At 46.7% G+C, this 20,506-nt stretch overlaps 1 protein-coding gene across 1 annotated transcript; it reads right to left on the bottom strand.

Moving 5' to 3' along the window:
• Positions 1-1,545: 1,545 nt before the first annotated feature.
• Positions 1,546-19,958, bottom strand: MAP2K2 (mitogen-activated protein kinase kinase 2). Its single transcript, XM_067558169.1, has 11 exons — positions 19,594-19,958; positions 17,987-18,197; positions 15,715-15,861; positions 14,902-14,979; positions 14,222-14,273; positions 13,986-14,110; positions 11,764-11,977; positions 10,708-10,772; positions 9,640-9,701; positions 8,186-8,231; positions 1,546-6,309 (listed from the first exon to the last, which is right to left on the bottom strand). The coding sequence occupies exons 1-11, from the start codon at positions 19,677-19,679 to the stop codon at positions 6,199-6,201; spliced, it is 1,197 nt and encodes a 398-aa protein (XP_067414270.1). The 5' UTR covers positions 19,680-19,958; the 3' UTR covers positions 1,546-6,198.
• Positions 19,959-20,506: the final 548 nt, after the last annotated feature.

Below are 20,506 nucleotides of genomic sequence, written 5' to 3' on the forward strand. Positions count from 1 at the left end.
ACTTGGAAAAGTGATGACTAAGGGGGGATATGATAGAGGTCTATAAAAATCATGACTGGTGTGGAGAAAGTAAATAAGGAAGTGTTGTTTATTCCTTCTCATAATACAAGAACTAGAGGTCATCCAATGAAATTAATAGTCAGCAGGTTTAAAACGAACAAAAGGAAGAATTTCTTCACACAACGTAAGTCAACCTGTGGAACTCCTTGCCAGAGGATGTTGTGAAGGCCAAGATTATAATGGAGTTCAAAAACGAACTAGATAAGTTAATGGAGGATAGAGGTCCATCAATGGCTATTAGCCAGATGGGCACTGACTGACTGACTGACTGACTGACTGACTGACACTGACACTGACACTGACACACACACACACACACACACACACACACAATTGACTGCTGTTAAGGTCCAAGATCCACAGTGCTGAAATAATTCTTCATCGTCTACCTTCCACTGGAGGCAACCAAGGTTGAATCAGACCATGGGGAGCTCAGTGAAACTGAGTAAATCATAGCTTTTAAGATACAAGAATGGATCTCACTGCAGCTGTGGCTCCCTTACAGGACATGCCCGATCAGTGATGCCTCTCATCCAGAATCCAACAGCAGCCAGTAGCAGGTGCAACAAGCACTATTCTGTAATTATCTCTTAGAGGAATCATTTGCCAGACTGCTGTGGTTAACTTACGCCTTGTAGTATGAGAACATAAGAATGGCCCCAGCGGGTCAGACCAATGGTCCATCTAGCCCCGTATCATGTCTTCTGACAGTGACTTGTCCAGATGTTTCAGAGGGAATGAACAGAACAGGGCAATTATCAAGTGATCCATCCTGTTGTCTGGTTCCAGCTTCTGGCTGTCAGAGCATGGGGCTGCGTCCTTGACCACCTTGGCTAATAGGCATTTATGGACCTGTCCTCAATGAATTTATCTGATTATTTTTTTGAATCCAGTTGTACTTTTGGCCTTCACAACATCCCCTGGCAACAAGTTCAACAGGTTGACTGAGAGACGTACTTCCTTGTTTGTTTTAAACCTGCTGCCTATTAATTTCATTGGGTGACCCCCAGTTCTTGTGTTATGTGAAGAGGTAAGTAACACTTCCATATTCACTTTCTCCACCCCATTCATGATTTTATAAACCTCTATCATATCCCCCTCATCTCTTTTCAGTCCCTCTATAATTTTTGTTGGCCTTCTTTGTACTTTTTTCAATTATAATGTATCTTTTTGAGATGGAGTGACCACAACCGAATGCAGTATTCCAGGTGTGGGCGTACCATGGATTTATATAGTGGCATTATCATATTTTCTGTCTTCTTATCCATCCCTTTCCTAATGATTTCTAACGTTGTTCGCTTTTTTAACTGCCGCTGCACATTGAATGGATGTTTTCAGAGAACTATCTCCCATGACTCCAAGATCTCTTTCTTGAGTGGTAATAGCTAATTTAGACCCCATCATTTTGTACGAGGGTTAAAATTCATGTTTCAGTTCAGGAGGGGTTGAAAACCACCTGCGATGCAATTAAAGAAGAAAAAGGCATTTTAATGTAAAGTGCTATTTATTTTTTTTTCCATGATGAAAATAGAGTTAAAAAAAATTGCACCAACAAAATGCTCAATACACTTTTCTCCTTCACCTCCGAAACCAAGCGCAAAAGCAAAACAAAAACAAAAATACCCTAAAGCTTTTGAATCGTAGAACTCCCTACCATTATTTTTATTTAAATAAGAGGCAAAAAGATATCCCCCTCCCCACCCCGAGCCTCATGGTTCATATAAATGACCAAAAAACAGTACATAGTCATCCAGAGCACATGATCTCACCATTTCAATTAGATTTTTTTTTTAATTAACCCAAACATTTTGTATAATACATTCAATCCTCAAGAGTTACCAGATTTGATGGAATATAAATGCACTCTAGGAAAAAAAATTAATGGGTTACTGGAAAACATACAAACCGGCATGCTGCCATTCAGTGATGATGCTTCAGATTCTAGCTCTCAAATCTTTGTTAGCTATCAGACAAGTCTTTCCTCTGGCTATTAAACTGTACCCAGTTTCTTCCAGCTTTATAAATATTATGGGACACTGTGGCAAATGGACATTGCAAAAGTATAGAGGCAGACTTGAGTGAAATCTGAAGCCTGCAGCTTAAGTTTTGGTTTCGAGCAGCAGTGGAACCCATCTCCCCTTCTTCTACACATCAGGAGATTGTAAAAGGTTCTCAGACATTCACCAGAACCCAGTAAGAGATCCATATTCTTCCAGATATCTCAGCTGCTTTTCTGCATTACCTGGCTCATTTGTCTGATTAACTAGAACCCAGGTATGAGAGCATTTTATAATCTGATCAAATAGGGTAACTCTCGGGTAAAAATAAAGGCCTTCAAAAATGTAAAAATGACATCAGTGCTTGAGCCACTGGTACGATTTGAAAAAATAAGCACAATCCACTTTTTTTTTTTTGTGTTTTTTCCTTTTTTTTTTTTTTTTTTTTTTTTAAACACCCAGCATATCTGAACCACAATCAGCAGCATGAAATGCATCTATCAGGAAGGGGGGAATCCCCCCACCCATTAAATTATTACACTGTCAACCTGCTAGCTGATAGGCTATACTCAACACTGGCTGGCACCTTGCCCTTCATCAAGGGGGTGAAACCTACACCATACAGACACAGCACGTGCTTCATGAGTGATCAGGTTCCGCCCGACACCCTTTTCTTTTCAGGCAGATTCAATACATTCCCGAGTGGAACAGTTAAAGGGAAAGAATGTGTGCGTCTTGTGGGGGGTGGGAAGAGGAGAACTGATATGTCTGCTGCCTACTCAATAACATGACTGTCCATCAGAAAGCAGCTGTGATCAAGTTTTCCAAGCCTCACAAATTATACCTCCCCACTTCCCCAAATTGACAAGTTCACAATTGACATCCGCAGCCACTGTGGGCTGGCTCAGGTTGCTCCTTTAACAGCAGCACGAGAACACTAGGGCCGAGGGACGCAGAGAGTCTGCCCATTAAGCCAAGACCATGCGTCTGTAAACCCAACAAAGACGAGATTTCTAGATTCTAGCCAAATGGAACTTGCATATCACAGAGACCTTCCCCCAAAGCCAAGAGGGCAAGGAACGAGTCATTCCTATGGCTTGTATTTCTAAATCAGGCAGGAAAAGAATGGGCATATTTTTTTTAAAAAAAAGCACAAAAGGCTCTTTCCACAGACCCCGTCCATGTGATCCACGCAAACGCACAGGTCATCCTTCACACCTAGTGAGACTCAACCATTACAGCAGAACAAGGCCTTTCCTTGCTCCTGTAACTGTAAGGTACGTACCTATCATTCCCTAAACTAGAGAGAGAGCTTGAGAGAAGCAAGGTTCCACAAAAGGTGAGCAGGCTCTTCTGGTTAACTATTGTTTAACCTCTTCTTCCTGTCCCTGAAGGGAATTAAGAACTGGATCCACCCTAAGAAAGATTAGATAAATACGCTTGGTGAATTCCATACAGACTGCTGCGAGGCACACAAGACAAGCTAGGTCCAGTACAGTCCCACAAGAGGCGTCCTGAGACTTAGCCTCTGGATCAGCTCACACACACACAATCAAGTGGCAGAAGCAAACGGCTACCTCGGTTAGTCACTTTCACGTCGCTATCTGGGTCTGCCTGCCCAGGCGGGCTACAGGAAAACGTTTCTGGGAACCAAGCAGCTCATGTGGAACTGTGGAAAGCAAGATCTGCTTGCTCAAGGCAGTGGGGTGGGGACAAGATTCTACAGCTCAGCAGCTGAAAAGAGAGCATACGATTGGTGTCCCCCTTCTGGGGTGCAATATTAAGATCTTTATAGTTCAGAGATTGCTAGCAGGATTGTCGTTAGATGAAGCACATTTGGAGTTGCCACTCCACCTATCACACTTATGACATTCAGATTTAATAGAACAGAGAGGGCATGGAACAGGTGCTGCAATAATGCAGGCAGCTCTGTGTAACAGTTCAGCCACCCCGCGATGGCATCTTACCTATCAGAAGAGTGACCCAACGTGCACCATGGCTGCATGGCTTTGAGGTCTCTCCCCTACCAAAGGGGTAATGCCATCAAAATGGCAGAGCAGGAGATTTTGCCCAGGCAAAAAGGGCAGTTTAAGACACCCAGCTCCCATTAACGTCAATGGGAATTAGGCGCCTAACAGTCCTTGTGGAAGTCTCCCCCAGAGGCTTGATTGCTTTTGGTTAGTTATTTCACAAAACTAGTTCCAATGTGCGGTTTCATTCCTCCAGTGGCATTGTGCAGCATCTCACCAGCTGATCGTAAGGTGGCTGGAGTGACAGCTACCTCGCCCCGTTCTTCCGCTTTATGTGGCTGTCTGAAGGCTGCCTGTTGAATGTGCAGTTATACTGTTAAAAATCAGCCACTTTGTAGAACAGGGAGACTAAGCAGGGGAAAGGAATGGAATGAACTTCCAGGGTAGGTATATTCCATGGGAGATCAGAGGTTGGAAACCCTCTAGTAGGAACTGGGGGGGAAAGATCAGTGCTGGAAGAAAAACAAAACTAAACCCAATAACCTTGACTACTGCCAGGCAGCCTGGAGAGTTCTTCAAACAAGTAAAGAACTCAAGGTAGAAATCTGCTGTTTGGCTTCCTGTAGGATTTGAGGTATCTCACCAATCCCCTCCCTGCCTCTCCAAAGGAAGTTTCTAAAAATGCTTCCATATGCCACAGCCCATGTGTGAGAAATGGTTCTCACTGGACTGTGGAGCAGCAGAGATGTGCAAAGGATCAGCTGCATCCCAAGAGCCTTTGGAGTTTGCATCACACTCCTGGGATGCTGCTAGATCAGCTGTGTCAGTGCCATGAGTAGACCTGAAGAAAGATCAGGACTTTTCTTCCCTGGGTCAGTAGCTAGGGATTCAATTCCCAACACAGTATCTCTGCACTGGAGACAGATCACGCCCTTGCTGCAGAGAAATGCATGTTTTCCCTTTGTATCACCGACAGCCGGGTGCAAGATTCAGTCTTCCTTTCACAGTGTGGAAAGGCAGTCGGGCAATAATGCTGCTTCCGTGACTGGAGAGTGCTGTCTCCTCCATCACAATTCTGTTAGGCCCAAATGTACCACAAAAAGCTCCTTGCCTTGAGCTTCATGTTGCTCTGAAGGGCAGCCAGTATTGCCCACAGCCTGTTAGTAACTGGCTCAGACTCATTTCCCTTTCTTAGCAGGCTAATAGCCCAGTGTGGCAATTTAGTAGCCCAAGATGATCACTGGACATGCAGTGCATGTCTGGAATATACTTTAAAACCACATTTTAAAAACAAACTTTTCCTCTCTACACATGGAAGATCAACAGGGAAGCAAGTTGGGCTACTAGAAATCAACTTTCCAACGCACAGTAATGCAAAAGGACCTCAAAGCTACATGAAGAAAAGCAATATTCCCTAGTCAGTCCTTTCTCCATCCTCCGGTTAGGACAGAGCCCTTCCTGCACACAAAGAGGAATAGGACAAGGGGAGCTGAAGAAAGGCTTCCCTGTTAACATCAGACAGACAAAAGAAAGGTGGGAGAGAATTTAGTGCTACCCTCATTCCTCATTTAGGTTAAAAATATTACCCATGAGCCATCTCTTTGTTCTTGCAGTGCACACCTGCTAATTTCCCCAATCAAGCTCAAGGAATCCACTAGACCCAACACCTTCACTTCCCTTTCTCGCTCTCTGCCAAGACACATGCAACAGCTGTACCATTTGGTAATTTTGCCTGCCTACCCCCCGCCATTCTGCAGATAGGTTTTTCTGTGTCCAGTGCTAGCGCTTTCTACACTAGCCATTTTCAAGCCCACACCAAAAGTAAGTGTACAAAGCATGTGATCCCCACCCCCAAACACACCATATTTTTTAACCCAAGTGAACAGGTTTCAAGAGAGACAACATAAGCAGCATCACATTTCCCAAATGTCAGAAACTCCAAAGACTGAGCTGCGCTTGAACACAGGCATGAAAAAACAAAACAAAAAGAAAGCAAGCCCATTTCTGCTCGTTTGTTGGATGATGGATTTTTCCCAAATGATGGTGCTTTGCCGTTTAGGAGCAGGGTGGGAAGGATGGGGCAGGAAGGAGGGCAGTTCTGTCTTCTATTGAAGGGCAGGAAACTGTGAAAGACAGGCAGATGTATGGATACAAGGCAGTTTGCTTCGCCTTCACATGGCGGTGCGGGTGGGAGTGCTGGGCTGGTTTAACCGCAGCGTTTTACATAACCAGCCTGCAAAATCTACCTCTTCCACTTCAGAGCGTTTGATAAAGGCATGATTCTGAAAGGGAAAAGAGAGAGTAAAGCACACACATCTCTTTCATCCATCAAAGCTGACAAGACACTCCACACTTCCTTACCATAAAGTCCTCGTTCTTTGACTTTCAGACTATGGCTAGGTTTACATTACATACTTATTTCGGTATAATTACACTGCTCAGGGGTGTGGATCAACACCGAGCAACACAGTTATTCCCACCTAAACCACCGTGTTGACAGTGCTATGTCAGCGGGAGAGCATCTCTCTCATGGAGGTGAAGTTATTAAGCTGATGGAAGAGCTCTCTCCCATTGGCTCAGAGCATCTTCACAAGACGCACTTCAGCGATGCAGCTGCGCCGATGTAAATCTGTAGTGCAGACCAGCCCTAAGAGGTGGGCAGCCCTGCCTCCAGAAGTCAGTGCAGGAAGGTCACTGAAACCAGACAAGGGATAGCAGCACCCCATGGCAGGATTCTGAAGTAATTACATAATTTCAGACCGCAGCTGCACTTGGCTAACTTCAGCAAGTCCCTCTCTAAGGCTGCCATCTGATAGCCAGCGCTGGTGTAAGGGCTTCCCAGGCAATGCTTTACAGGACATGGATGGGAGGACAAAGGGTTGCCACAGGGTAATGGTCTCTGCTGCTGCTGCTATACAGAGTAAAGCCAGATCTGTCTCTCCAAAGCAGTTTGAGCCCAGTGACGAGGTCTATACCGCCCAATGACTCATAACGTTGCTAACGGTTTGGTCTGACAGATGCTTGTGCTGCAGTGGCAGCTTCTTGCTGGAGCCATGCTGTACTGCCAGCACTGTTCTGACTGAGTCGGAAGATTGGCTCTTTCTTGTCTCCAGCTTTTTATGTAGATGTCCAACTATCTGTTATTTTCAAGAGTGGCTGTTTTTTTTGTTTTGAGATAATTTATCAGTAAGTGCGGGGGGAGGGAGGGGGTGATCGCTGTACTGTTATCTGATTGGCTGATCATTCTATCATATGCAATGTAACAGACACTGGAGACAGAGCCCCAGCAAGCAACAAAACGCATGCGTCTCCACTGTGGCAGAACTGGCAGCCTCACAGGAGGACAACAAACATGGGGAGATAAAGGGAGTGCTGCAGCTCCAGGTGCACTGGCTGAGCGGTGTGTGGTCTCAGAACTGCATTAGCAAAGCTCCTCAGTGATGGCCAGATTATAATTGGTCCCTTAATGGTAAATCCTGCACCCCACCTCCATGGGCAGAGAGCTTCAGATTCAAAACGGGCAGGATTTGAGAAGCACATCTCAGATGAGCTCCCTGCGTGCTGTCACCTTGGAGGCTGGCAAGTAAAGGATCTGCCACGCCATGGAACTGGTAGCCACGGCACCCGGAGGAAGGGGGAGGCAGGTGATGCAGCCCAAAGCAACAGTTCCAGGGAGGTTTGGAGGACACATTCTCCCCATCCCAGTCCAGAGCAGCTGAGGAAACTGGTGCACAGCTGGGGAGAGGATCTGGAGTTTAACAGGAAAAATTGTTCTCCCAAACCACTGGGAAGAATGGAGATTTTTGTGAAAGAAACGGTTCCCGTTTTCCTTCCCAAAGACTTCTCTGAGAAATCATGTCAGGAAGACCCAGTGCCTGCACTGGGCTTGGATAGCAGGATGGGCTGCAGGGCCTACATGTACTGAACCTGGTTCTGGAAGACTATAAATGCCATCAATCTGACTGATATTTTCCTGTAGCTTTTTCCTCACCTCCCACTCACTTCATCTTTAATGTAGCTTTGGAGCTTCCAGTGTCTCAAGAGGAAGAAGCCAAATGCAACAGCAGCTGCTTCCAATAAAGGAATGGAGGGGAATCCTGCCCACAATGCAAGCCTGAGGGGCCCACACTACTAAACAACCCACAACTCCCCACTTACCATCAGCATCTTCAGATCTGCCCGTTCTGCTGGATTTTTAATTAAGCTGAGAAGAGAAGAAAAAGGCAGGAAAGACCTGTCAGACCCCCTCCTCTGAAAAGTTGCTTATTTGGCTGTGCAGGTCACCCAGCCTGGTGTCAGGTTTATTTGGAAGCTGGAGAATGCTGTCTTCAGCACACCTAGACCTGTTATCTTCTATCACTACTCTGAAAGCAGCATTAGCCACTGACTGCAGAGGAACATCCTCCCAGCCTATCCTTCTAGCAGATTCTTAGAGGGCAGGGTTTCCTTGAACAGTCAGATCTTTACAGCAGATATAGTCAGGTTCTCATACCACACCACAGTACCCATGAGTTTACTGAACCCTGCAGTAGGCTTAGCAGACAAGTATCTTAGAAAAACTTCAGGGAAACCTGGCTCTGAAAGTCCAGTTCCTTTTGGGAACATTAGCAGCAACCTCTCCTGCAATCTTTGGCTAAACCACTCCCACCCTCATTTCAGCCTGTTTTCTGCAGTGACAAGCCATTTTAGGTGTCCCACAAAGACACCTTATTTTAAGCCGGAGGGCCTGTTCAACATTTCTGAACATCAGGCTTCTTTAAGGAGTTTCAAGCTGGGCACCCAAAAATTGATGATCTCAAAGTCATTAGTCACTGTGGGAAAATTGAGGCCTAAAAGCTGCAGAAGATCAACCCCAATCTGAGACTGAAGCACATCCACGAATCAAAGCAAAGCTGGCGAGTCTCAGTTCAGGCCCACTAGTCATGATGTTGCTTCTTTAGGCATATCTAACATTGGGGCTGACAGCATCCCTTAATATTGTTGAAAATTAGCACTGTAATCTCTAAATACAGCCTATCCCTCCTTTCCAAATACACAGTCGATATTAATTATAGGTTCTTCTGAACGTGAGTCTTAACCAAAGGAAAAGCAACCCCTTCTAAGTGAGGACAAGCCAAGCGATTAAGAGAGAAGATCACATGTTCCTAGAAACATTCCAAGCAAGCTTCCTCTGGGTCAGCGTTTGGAAGGATACCACATCATGGACAAGGCTGTCAATAAACCAGCATCAGAATTTAGTGAGGCAGCCCCCAAAAATCTTGATATAAAGAAAGATTGGGGGATTGGATGACTCGAGTGACCAACCCATATTGGTAGTGACTCGAAGCCATTACCCAGCTGCCATTTTTGTAGCCTATATGAAATGAGCTGGTGGTCTTAGTTAATTTCTTAGCAAAACAAGCACACACACAAAAACTCACAGATTGAATGGATCACGGAGTGACTGAGGGTGGTCCCTCCAGGTCAGAGTTGAGGCACATTGGCAGGGGCACATGGAAAAACTTGTACTCCTACTGCCAGCTTTGTTATGGGATGGAAAGTTTCCATCTCTACTGCTGTTGAAAATAGAGGCTGGGCATGGTGCTGGTTCACTTGTAGAAAGAGATGCTTACCATTTATTTACAAACTCTTGGAAGTCTTGTGTGAAAACTCCATTCGGCAGCTTAGGTGGAGGCTGGGAAAAGAAGCAGAAGGGTTTTCTGCATCAATGATTCAGGAAGAAGCACAGTTAGCTGAAGCTTTCAGCAAGTCACTGAAAAGCTGTAGCCTGAAAACCTGACTTCTCATACGTGTTTCCCTGTAAACATCAGAACCAAGCAGCTAATGCTTCCTTTCATAGCCACTAACCACCCCATCAGAACACATCTTCTGCCAGCTATACCTGTTAAGATCTTAGAAGGAAAACCTTGCCTCGCACTCTAGACAAAGCGCTGCCCATTTGGCTAGGTGCACAGAGGAAGTAAAGTTATCTACTTCTGAAGCAGTAGGTATTAGTCACTGCCAAAAGGCTGGAGTTCAACATCCCAGATCAGTGTTCTCATCAGACATGAGAAATCCCACATACCCGGAACCCTACTGCAGATGGAACTACCTGAACGGTTACAACTGTGATTAGGTAACAACTCTTCATGTCGCCTTACAGGGAAAGCTGCTCCTCCCACAGTCTACTTCTGCCTTACTGGGACACACTCGCTTTAAGACCCCAGATTGTAATTTACTTTAAGGTTTATCAAAAAAGAGCCCAGGAGTTAGCCCCACGGTGAGAAAACTAGGGTGATCTGGCTCCTAGCAGAGGGACTATTTATCTTTCACAGGTCTATGGAGGAGTTTGTTCTACATGGCTGATTACTGAACAAATAGTTCATTAACCCTAAGAGCTCCCCCTTCTACTCCTGTCACAGTTTCTTCAAAGATTTTATAAGCCCTTGTCCGCAGGGTCTTATTCTACAGCTAGAGGCATTTTAGTGATGCATATTTCAATACCAAGAGACAGGAAGAGCAAATGGGAGAGAAGGGACAGGATCCAATACAGAGGAGGAGATTTTATTGAAGCTTTCAGTTCTTGTTACCCTTTTAACTGATGAGCAAATGAGGATTTTCAATCTATTCTGAATCAAGAGACTCCGAAAGACTCCAGCAAACAGAGTGGAAGGACATGAAAGGTGATTTCAAATACCAACCTCATTAACAATATAGTCCAGCAGTTCAAAGATGGCCATTGCAGGCCGACTGTCCATTCCATGGCCTGTGTAGTTAAGAGGACAAAGGCAGGGTAAGAAATGGCACATAGATGCAGGTAACAGAACCTGCACAGTGGCGTTTAGACTCTAATGGAAGCAAAAGCAAGACCATGGGGATGGATTTTTTAAGACCATATAGCTTGGAGGACTGGAAGTAGACCAAGAAGCCTTTTGCCTTTAGATCAGCAGTTGAAATCCTGCCGCTCAATAATTACCACTTAATGGCTATTCAGAGGCCTACGTGAGATGAATTTGGTGGTCTTAGTCCAGTTCCCCGATCTGTTCAGATCTCAAATAGTCCACAACTGGCCCATATTTGGCCCCTTTGGGATCAGTCTAAACAGAGGCCAACGGCTGCTGAGACTGAACCTGCCCTCACCCCTAGGCAGGAGCCTGTGTAGAGGACGCTTGCTCTGTTGATACAAATGCTGCACCTGACCTGTAGGTAAACAGCACTTGACTCCAGAGGCTATCACTTCTCACCAACAAAGTCAGTCAGCAAAGCAATATCACACTGCTGGGGATAAAAACTTCCAACTCAAATTCTGCGCAGTTCGGCCAAGATTTTCCAAGCGGTTAATGATTTTGTGGGCCTAACGTGGCACTCCTTAAAGGGACCTGATTTTCAAAGCGCTGAACACCAGGCCTCTGAAAACCAGGCTCCTTTCAAAGTGTCTCAAGTTGAGCACCCCAAATCCCTAGTCACTTTGGAACATCTGGACCTTCACGTGTATGCTGCCTTTATGGGAGACCAACTTTACACATGTATTTTGTAAAAACCAAAGAAGCTATGAATTAGTGCTGACTTCACTTCCAGTGTTTACATACAGGCCAAGCTCCCATTAGAACCCTTATGTATTTGCCTTGCTGCATTTCCATGTCAAACCCCAGATGGAAGCCAATTAATGGTCCTGGATTGTTTCATATTTCTAACCCAGCCCCGTAAACCAAAAAAACCACCCATCCCAGCAGACAGGTGTCAATTTCAGCCCCTACCACTGACAGGGCGCCCCGGGGGTCTGGGCCGCGGTGAGATGCTGTGAGGTTCTCCCTCTGCCCCATCGACCATGGGACGGCCAAATATCGCTTCCAGTTCCTTGGAGTCTGGTGGGGGGATTGGGTACCTTCCGATAGACAGCTCCACCAGAGAGAGACCCATGCTCCAGATGTCAGACTGAACAGAGTAATGAGTGCCCTGCAACCGCTCAGGCTGGAATGAAAAGTTACAGATGTGCCTCAGTAAAACCGGCCTTCTCAACAGCAGAGAGGTCACTATATGGAACAGACACCATTGACTGGAAGTAATTTGTAGTTATGGCGCATAACCGCAGAGAAACTCTGTCTCACACAGAAGGATACAAGACCCTCCCCATACTAATTATACATTTACATGAAATAGCCCCAACCATCCTCCCTCTCCCCCCACACCTTCAGGCTAAAGTGGTTCTTGCAGACTGTATTCTTTCTGTTTCAAGGCTGAATTGCTGCAGGGGACAGGCTGTTTGGAAAGTCACTCTGTCATCTTCTTTCTGAACTAGAATCCTCTGAGGGCCTTAACCTCTTGACACCAGTAAGAAGCATTAACTTGCTCAGAGGAAATATGGGGAGTGGGGATTTCTCCTCCTGCAAAGGTCATGTACACAGAATATGTAATGCAGTTTTTGTAAACTTAAATGCTACGCGAGTGCAGCTCTTATTTAAGTTCTGTTATGGCCAAAGAGTGACTAAGTGACACCACGGGGCTCAGTGGTTATTTTCTCAGTATATCCAGATCTAATTTACTCAGTATATAAGGCAAAAAAGGATGATTTTCTTAACTGCCCCATCCTGCAAACTCCCAAATAGAATCTGAAAACCTAGCTGGTTTTCGGTTTCTTACATCACTGAAGAACCAATAGGAGTCTCAGCTGCCAGTAGAGCTATGACTCAGCCGAACAGAGCTGATGGACTGAGAAAGAAGGGGACTTTTTTAGTCTATGTCCTAACTATAACTGCTTTGGAAGAGTAACAGTGCTCAAAATACAAAGAAGTTAAGAGGACACAAGTGCAGGCTGACAGCGCCCTTATAGCCCATGTCTTTGTTCTTAGCCACTGCAGCCGTCCGGCTGGGGAGACACATACTATATTCTACACCACTGAGGCAAACGAGCTAAGGACTGAGTGACAGCACAGATTTAAGTTTTATAACTATATTGGTCAGTAATTCTACTGCTGATGAAAGTAAAGGACACTAGCTAGAACGGGAGTTATGCAAGTTTTCACGGACACATAAGAGTCCATATGCGAAAGTTCCATTGCATACGAATAAGTTACATTGCCACCAGACTGTGTGGATATAGAGAGCCCAACAGCACCTAATGAATAAAGGAATTTCAATTTAAACATCACACCTCTGTCTGAAATTCTTCTACCTACTGTTACAAGTAACACCTAAGAGGACTGTCACTGAAAGATTACAGAAAAATTGTTCTCTTTTTACAGTTTAATTGGGGGCACTTGACACCACTTTGGACCGGATTCCCCACTGCCCTGCTGCACGCACCTTGTATGATATCTGCAATGGAGCAAACTGAATGGAATACATTACAATTCTGGCTTTCACTTTGTAACTGGCATAAATGATTGCACAAAGTGCAGGGTGATGGAGAATGAAGTGTTTTACATAGTCCATTTCAGAGTTTCCCCCTGAATAGGCCAATGTCCCTAGCATGACTTGGTTCTTTGCATACAGAAACAAGGGTGGGGAAAAGCGTTGTTTAGAAGTTGCAAGTGCGGCTCTAAACCCACAAATATTGGCAGGAGAACTCAGGAGTGCATGTAGGACTTCAAACTACTTTTAACTTTTTGTTTTAAACTGATTAGTTTTAAGGTTGATGGCATCCCTTTAAAAGAAGCAGATTTATGCAAGTACATATAGGTGTTCTTTGTACATCTAAAACATAAATCACGCTGAAGTCAGAAGTGAAGTAAGATCTTGATCTAGCCCTCAGTGATCTGTCTGTCTATATTTTACTACTACCTCTCCAGTGGGTCTGGTTGCTAGTTTTGGCATAGAAGGATGTGATAGCAGGAGTACTACAGGCCAGGCTAAGAGTGCATGGTGGAGTTGTGAGTGGTCTTGAACACTATGCTAACACTTTGTCTGGTTCCTGAGCATGGTAAATCCCTCTACCCTTTCGAATATATCCAAAAGTTTATAAAAGAATAAAGGGGCTTACAGACATGTAGGATCGAGTCCCTACAAATGAGTTTGCCATGGAGTCAATGAGCTGACCGCTAACCCCAAAGTCACACAGCTTGATCTCTCCCCGGGAATTGACCAGGATGTTAGAAGGTTTCACATCTGAGAAGGGAAGAGAGAGAGAGAGAAAAAAAAATGTTTGTGCAATGCTAGCAGCAATAATCCAGGTCTCTGGTTGTCATGAGAAGCTATTTTTAGGTTCTCCCCTCTCACCTCTGTGCATGATCTGATGCTTTTCTCTTAGATATGCCAAACCACGCAGAACCTAGAAGGAAACCAAAGGACAGAAAGAGCTAAAAGCTGAGAAGGAAAAGTCTTTCCTTTTTGGAGAGAGATCTCTTGCACAGACTTAAGGTGTTGTAATACTGTGACATCACTAGTTTCAGCTCTTGAAAGTAACTGACACACATCAGAGCAAATGATGGCTGCAATTTATATCCAGTCTGCTTAAGGAGATAAAACTTTCAGACAATTGAAGATCCCACAGTTTTAAATACGAAATCACTGGTTCACTGGCTCAATGGAAGCTTTCATGAGGCTCCTACACCAGTTTCTACACTACCAGCTGGGGCTGCAGTAAATGGTCTGAAATATACTAATTTCCCATTTCACACAGTTATTCTTTTATCTCCTAATTATACATGGGGTGGGGTAATTCAAGATGCAAAGCCAGGTGTACTACCAACAGGAATCATGCTCCTCCTCTCAGGAAATACAAAAGGCTCCTGGAATACATAATGGATTTCAGGAAGGGTTGGGAAACAGATCAGCACAAGGTCAAGATTCAGATGGTATTTCTCCATGTACACACTCAAAGACAGTAAGTTCTGAAAGACTGAGGCCTCTCCTCTTCCCTTCAGGTTTTGAATGACCTCTGAAAGAGAGATACTCACTGCTATGCTGACTTTCCCCAAGATCTCCTCAGGAATTCGTTTGGCTTCTTTTAACACTTGATCCAGGGAGCCTCCATCCTAAATTCAGAGCAGAGAAGTTAACAGCACACTGAGCACTGACAGGAAGATAGAATAAATGGCCTGAAAAGTGTTTTCCAGCTCTAGTTTCTATCAGGACTAAGCAGGGTAAAAAGCATAACACATTTGGATTCACTAGTCAATAACATTAGATCAGACTGTCCACAGACTAAGGAAGTTACCTCTGGTAATCACAACAAGTGGGTGCTCAGAGGACTACGCTCATCTCTTGCTAAGCATTTGGTGATTAAATTTTGGTGTCACAGGAATGTCATTCTAATGGCATCTAACTTATTAACATCATAGGCTTTCAGTACTGTGCATTGTCTGCTGTCAGAGCAAAGATAATAGTGGAAGCACCAATCTGGACAGGATACAACACACTCTCCCCACCAGATACAGCACAAGATGCACACTGCAGTTCAGAGAGTTTTGTTCAGTGGAGGGTTTGCAGCGTTTCCTCTTGGCTGGACCCCAAAACCTCCACTTCCGCTTTCCAGAAAGTCAATTTCTCTGTACTTCAGACACCCATGTAAGACTGTGCAGCTCCTAGACAGAGTCTGATGTCCCAGCTCCACCACATGCACCCTGAGCAAGAAGCCTTTTGCTGACATCTTTTGCTAAAAAGAACTCTGGCATCATTTACCCCTTGCCATCTACAACCCAGAGGGATCTGCCCAGAACACAGCACTGGGGAGCAGCAGCGCTTAAAAGATGGAGGGAATTTAGGCTCACCATGTGCTCCATGCAGATGCTGATCTCCCCATCACTGTAGAAAGCTCCATAGAAACCCACAATGTATGGAGAGTTGCACTCGTGCAGGACCTGCAGCTCTCGGATAATCTGATTACGAATGGCGGGTTTAATTTCTAAATGAATCAGCTGCAAAGAGAGACAAATCAAGCAACAGAATCAAGGAACAGCTGCAAAAACATACAGACACAGCCAGGACCCCCACATGGAGGGAAAAAGGATACACTTTACCGGGGCCCAGGCTGCAACCCTCATTACCATGAGGAAAAAAATTTTCATGGCTCATGAGATTGTATGTATGGGATGAGGGATTGTGGTATGTGTGTGGGAGGGGGCCTGTGTTACAAGTTTGTACTGGGCCAGAAAAAATTATGCTTGGGCCCTGGATATAGCCTGGAAGTAAGGGAAGAGTAGCAAAAGAGGGGTTTGAAGGAGTTCCACTTTGTCCTGTGCTGGTGAGAGCTGTTCACCCTATGGTTAGCAATCTAAATGTTGAGGCTTGCTGGACAACTACTCTTGATTTTTGCATGCTGCACAGAATGCAACCGAGCACATTAATCATCTCTGTACTGATAACATAGGATATAATGAAGAAGGTCAATGTAGCAAGCTGGATGCAGAGATATTAAATGTTTATCACAGGAAAAGCCAGTTCTACAGGCACTATCAAGGGTGTTCTAATACCAAAGGAGCCAGGGAAGAACTAAAACATAGACACTAAAAAGGAGTTGTTTGAAAGTTAAGGAACAGATGAATTATGCCTTGGGCTCCCTGTAGGATCAGTGTGTCAGTGCGTTATACCTTGTGGAAAAGGACGCTGTAGCTGCTAGAAAAAAAAATCAAGTGATTCTCAAACAGTAGCCATTATCATTACACACTTTACAGTCTCCTGGGACTTCTATCATTCCAGATGGGGAGACAGGGAAGGTTTGTACCAACAAATTACAGCCCTATGCTTGACAATGCTCAAACCTGGTTCAGGCTCTGAACACAGGTTTCCATCAGTTTTCACATACACAGCATCCTACTGACACCCTTCCCAAGTCTAGTGTGGAAGGCTATATAGATACTGCTTTCCAGAGGAAGCCAGTCACTGGGACACATTTGCTCATCAGACCCATAGCATTTTACCTGTTGCTTTTACAATTCATCCCTGTAACGCAAGAGACCAGAGTTTCAAGTTAAGTCACACTGTGGGTTTGAATAACCTTCAGAAATTTGACTTGTTCTTTCACTGAAGGTTCATTATTTTTTTGGGACAGACAGGTATACTATTTATTTCCCTTATTAGACATCGTTAGGTGGGTGAACAAATTGTGTGCCTGGGACAATAAGTTTTCCTGACAAACTCACAAGGCTCCTCACAGTACTATTCTAGGATTAACACACATATTAAATTGGAGGTTGAAAAAGGACAGCTCAGTGCAGAAGGATCTCTGGGACTTGGTTGCAGTGCATAATCTAATTCACAGGAAGTGGCAAGCAGTCCAGGAACTGCTTCAAAAGACCTATCCTCTGCTAGCAAAGTGCACTTCTTTCTGCAGGTTCGGCCACACATTTTCTCTCCTTGTTAGCTACGACTCGCACATGAAAAGTGTACAACTTTCCCACAAACCTCATCCAATTTAGTCGAGTGAAGAGCTGCTCTAATGAAAAAATAAAGCATGAACATATTCTAAATACTACATAGGATTTGACATACAGTGCAACTCATGTCCCATGGGCTAATGCTGCATAAAGGGACAGAAGACTGAATTGCTCAGAGGATTAATAATGGAAGAGACTCATCTTTGTGCCACTGTGTCAAATCCAGCTCAGGTCAACAATGGCAGAAAGTCAGTATCAACTGATGACTGGTGCCTTATGCATAATGGGTTTGAGGCACTTCAATCCATTTGCTAGTGGACTGGTGTCCAGATCATAAGAGTCATCTTTGCTGGTAGTTTCAGCAGAAAGGCCAAAGGGACTAAACTGTCCTCTCACCCCAAGGGCGGTTGCTCCAGGTCAGGGTGGAAGCACAGAGCAAACAACAGTGCTGCTGCCTGGGCAATACCTGATCTGAGGTCTCCAGGGTTTGTAATCAGGCATGCTTTACCAGCATGGAATCCATTTAGGGAAGCAGAAGGGTTAGGGGAAGCTGTTTCCTGCTTTTCTGACAGGGCAACAGGGTGATTTGTTAACACAACCTCTCTCCTGAATGGCAAGATGTGCCAACACCAGCACGAGGACAATTCACCTGCCACTTCTCTTTTACCTTTCGGGCCATAATGAGTCCTGAGGGTTTGTGCTGTACTTTGGTGACCACCCCACCGTTGCCAGCTCCCAGCTCAGAGATCCTCTCAAAGTCATCATCTTTCAGCTCCCCGACCTTGGCTTTCTGGGTGAGGAAAGCTTCTAGCCTCTTCTTTTGCTGCTCATCCAGTTCCAATTCCTCCAGCTTCTTCTGAAGATCCACCAAGTTTGCCCTGAAGAGAAACAGAGGAAAAGGACAAACTGTTAGAGCCTATTAGGTCTCTGCCAAAGACAGGGCATTCTTCCTCCAGAGGAGATGGCAAAAGTGAAACTCTGGCTGTTCGCTGCCTATACAAAAAGCCCCAGCATAACGCAAGTAGAAGAAAGTCCCATAAATCATTTACGCTGAACCCCTTCAGCACCGTTGGTGGAAGAAGGAAACTAAGAGGAAAGCCTTCTCCAAAGCTATGCGTATTCAAATTCAAAACCTGATATGGCAGTAAGACTCACACATAAAGCCTTGTTACAAAGGCATGAACCCCTGGTATGTTACTGATAGGGACATAAGAATAGCCCTATTGGAGATAAATGATGCAACATCTTCCCAGAAGCACAGATCCCTTACAGAGATGCGTTTTTTACGATCAGCCATTTAAGCAAAACCATGAAGCCAGGGGGAATCATTAAAACCTTAAAGGCACTTCTGCGCTGCTCACTGCCGGGAGAGGGGCATAAACTGTGCCAGCAGCCGCTCCCCTTTCTGAATCCAGGGATACAGCTTGGCAGTCCACTAAGTAACATGAGAAGGGTTTTCCATGAAGTCATGCAAATCCCCCAGCATAAAACGCTACACCCCTCACCACCCTGCCCAAATAGGATACCTCTCTATTATCAAAGCACAGTGGGGTATTTCTGCTCTGACACCACCTGCCTTTTGGAGCTCCTATTGTGGTATCTCTGGTCAGCAGAAGACTGGACCTTTAGTGTGGTAGGCCCAACGGTATGGATCTATTTCCCCTTCGAAATCCATCTCAGCCCTTCAACCCACAATTTTAACCACCACCCAAAATGTCTTTTTTCCAGAGGCTGCTTTTTACTATCACCCCACCAACCCTTGCACACAGAACCCACCCCACCCACTTCCCTGGCAACAGCACCCCAACCCCCCAACTTTGCACATTTACAGGTGAATGTTTATGGTGAAGAACTGGACAGAGCCCCAAGCAATTCAGACAGGTGAATCTTTAGGACCTACTCCCCTGAAACCCATCCCAAACTACACAGCCCCCATGATCCCTAAAACTTCTTTCTCTCTCCAGCCCACCCACCCCACCTACAATGCCCCCAGCTTACCCGCCCCAGCATCCCCCCCCCCCCCTCCTCCCACCCCCATAGCCCCAGCTGGCGCGAGGCCCAGGCAGGTGCCTTTGTCTCCGGGTGGCTGGGGCCTCCCGTCCTAACCCCAGCCACCTTCCTGCCCTCCCCTAGACCCCTGGGGGCGACTCCTCTCACCCCCCACCCAGGCCAGGCCCGGCCCGGCCCCCCCGCCGGGCCCCGTCGCCCCCAGGCCCGCCCCGCCCCGGCCCGGCTCCCCCCCTTCGCCCCCAGGCCCGGCCGGCCCGCACTCACTCGGAGGAGCCGTCGGGGCTCGGGCCCTCGGCGATGGTCGGGGTGATTGTCAGAGCCGGCAGCACCGGCTTCCTCTTGGCCGGCATGGCCGGGGCCTCCCTCCTGTCCCGCGGAGCCTAGCGGGGGCCCCGCCGCATGGCCCGGCCCGGGGCCGCCCTACCCCTCCCCCCCGCGGGGCTCGGCGAGCCGCACTACGCGAGGCCGAGGCTTTGCGGCCTAGCCGGGGAGGAGGCAGCGGAGGCCGGAGGGAGTCAGTGCGCGGGGCCGGGCTGCATCGCAGGCGGGGCCGCCGGGCCGGGCTGGACCGGAGCGAGCCAGGCGGGGCGGGGCGGGGCGAGAGCGGAGGCGGGGCGGACACTCCTGCTCCTGCCACAGGAGGGGCGGGGACGGGGCGGTCACGGGGAGGCCGCGCGAGTCTCGCGAGAGCGCGCTCGCGGCAGCGGCGAGGCGCGGGCCTGGGCAGGGCTGCTCTCTGGTCGGGTGCGCGCCCAGCGGGGACGCGCAGGGGTGGTATGACAGGGAGGGAAGGGGTGGGAGTGGAGACCAGGGCCCCACATGGGGGGGAGAAGGATACACTTTAGCAGCGCCCAGAGGCCCTGGGGGGCCGGCCCAGGCTGTAAACCCACATTACCAAGGGGGAAAAATTGTTCATGGCTCGTGAGAGTGTGTGTCTGGGATGGGGGGGAGAGGGTGGATAGAGGGATGAAGGGGCGGGGTGGGGGGAGGAAGGATGGGGGCTGAGGGAGGGTAGGGTGGGGGATGGAGGGGTGAGGGGTGGGGTGGGGTGGGGGATGAGAGGGTAGTGTGGGGGACGGGATGAGGATGCGGTGGGGTGGGAGACAGAGGCATGAAGGGGTGGGGGATGAGATGGATTCAGGGAGGAAGGATGGGGGTCAAGGGATGAGGGGGTGGG

The sequence above is a fragment of the Emydura macquarii genome, unplaced genomic scaffold (assembly GCF_026122565.2).
Source record: "Emydura macquarii macquarii isolate MOO-44397 ecotype Brisbane River unplaced genomic scaffold, CSIRO-AGI_Emac_v2 contig_306, whole genome shotgun sequence".
Lineage (NCBI taxonomy): Eukaryota > Metazoa > Chordata > Testudines > Chelidae > Emydura > Emydura macquarii.

Coding starts and splice junctions, on each gene's coding strand:
- MAP2K2 (XM_067558169.1), bottom strand. CDS start 19,679: ATGCCGGCCAAGAGGAAGCCGGTGCTGCCGGCTCTGACAATCACCCCG. Junction 14,274..14,901: donor TGGGGAAAGTCAGCATAGCA/GTGAGTATCTCT, acceptor GTTTCCTTCTAG/GTTCTGCGTGGTTTGGCATA. Junction 9,702..10,707: donor TGGACTATATTGTTAATGAG/GTTGGTATTTGA, acceptor TTCTTTTCCCAG/CCTCCACCTAAGCTGCCGAA.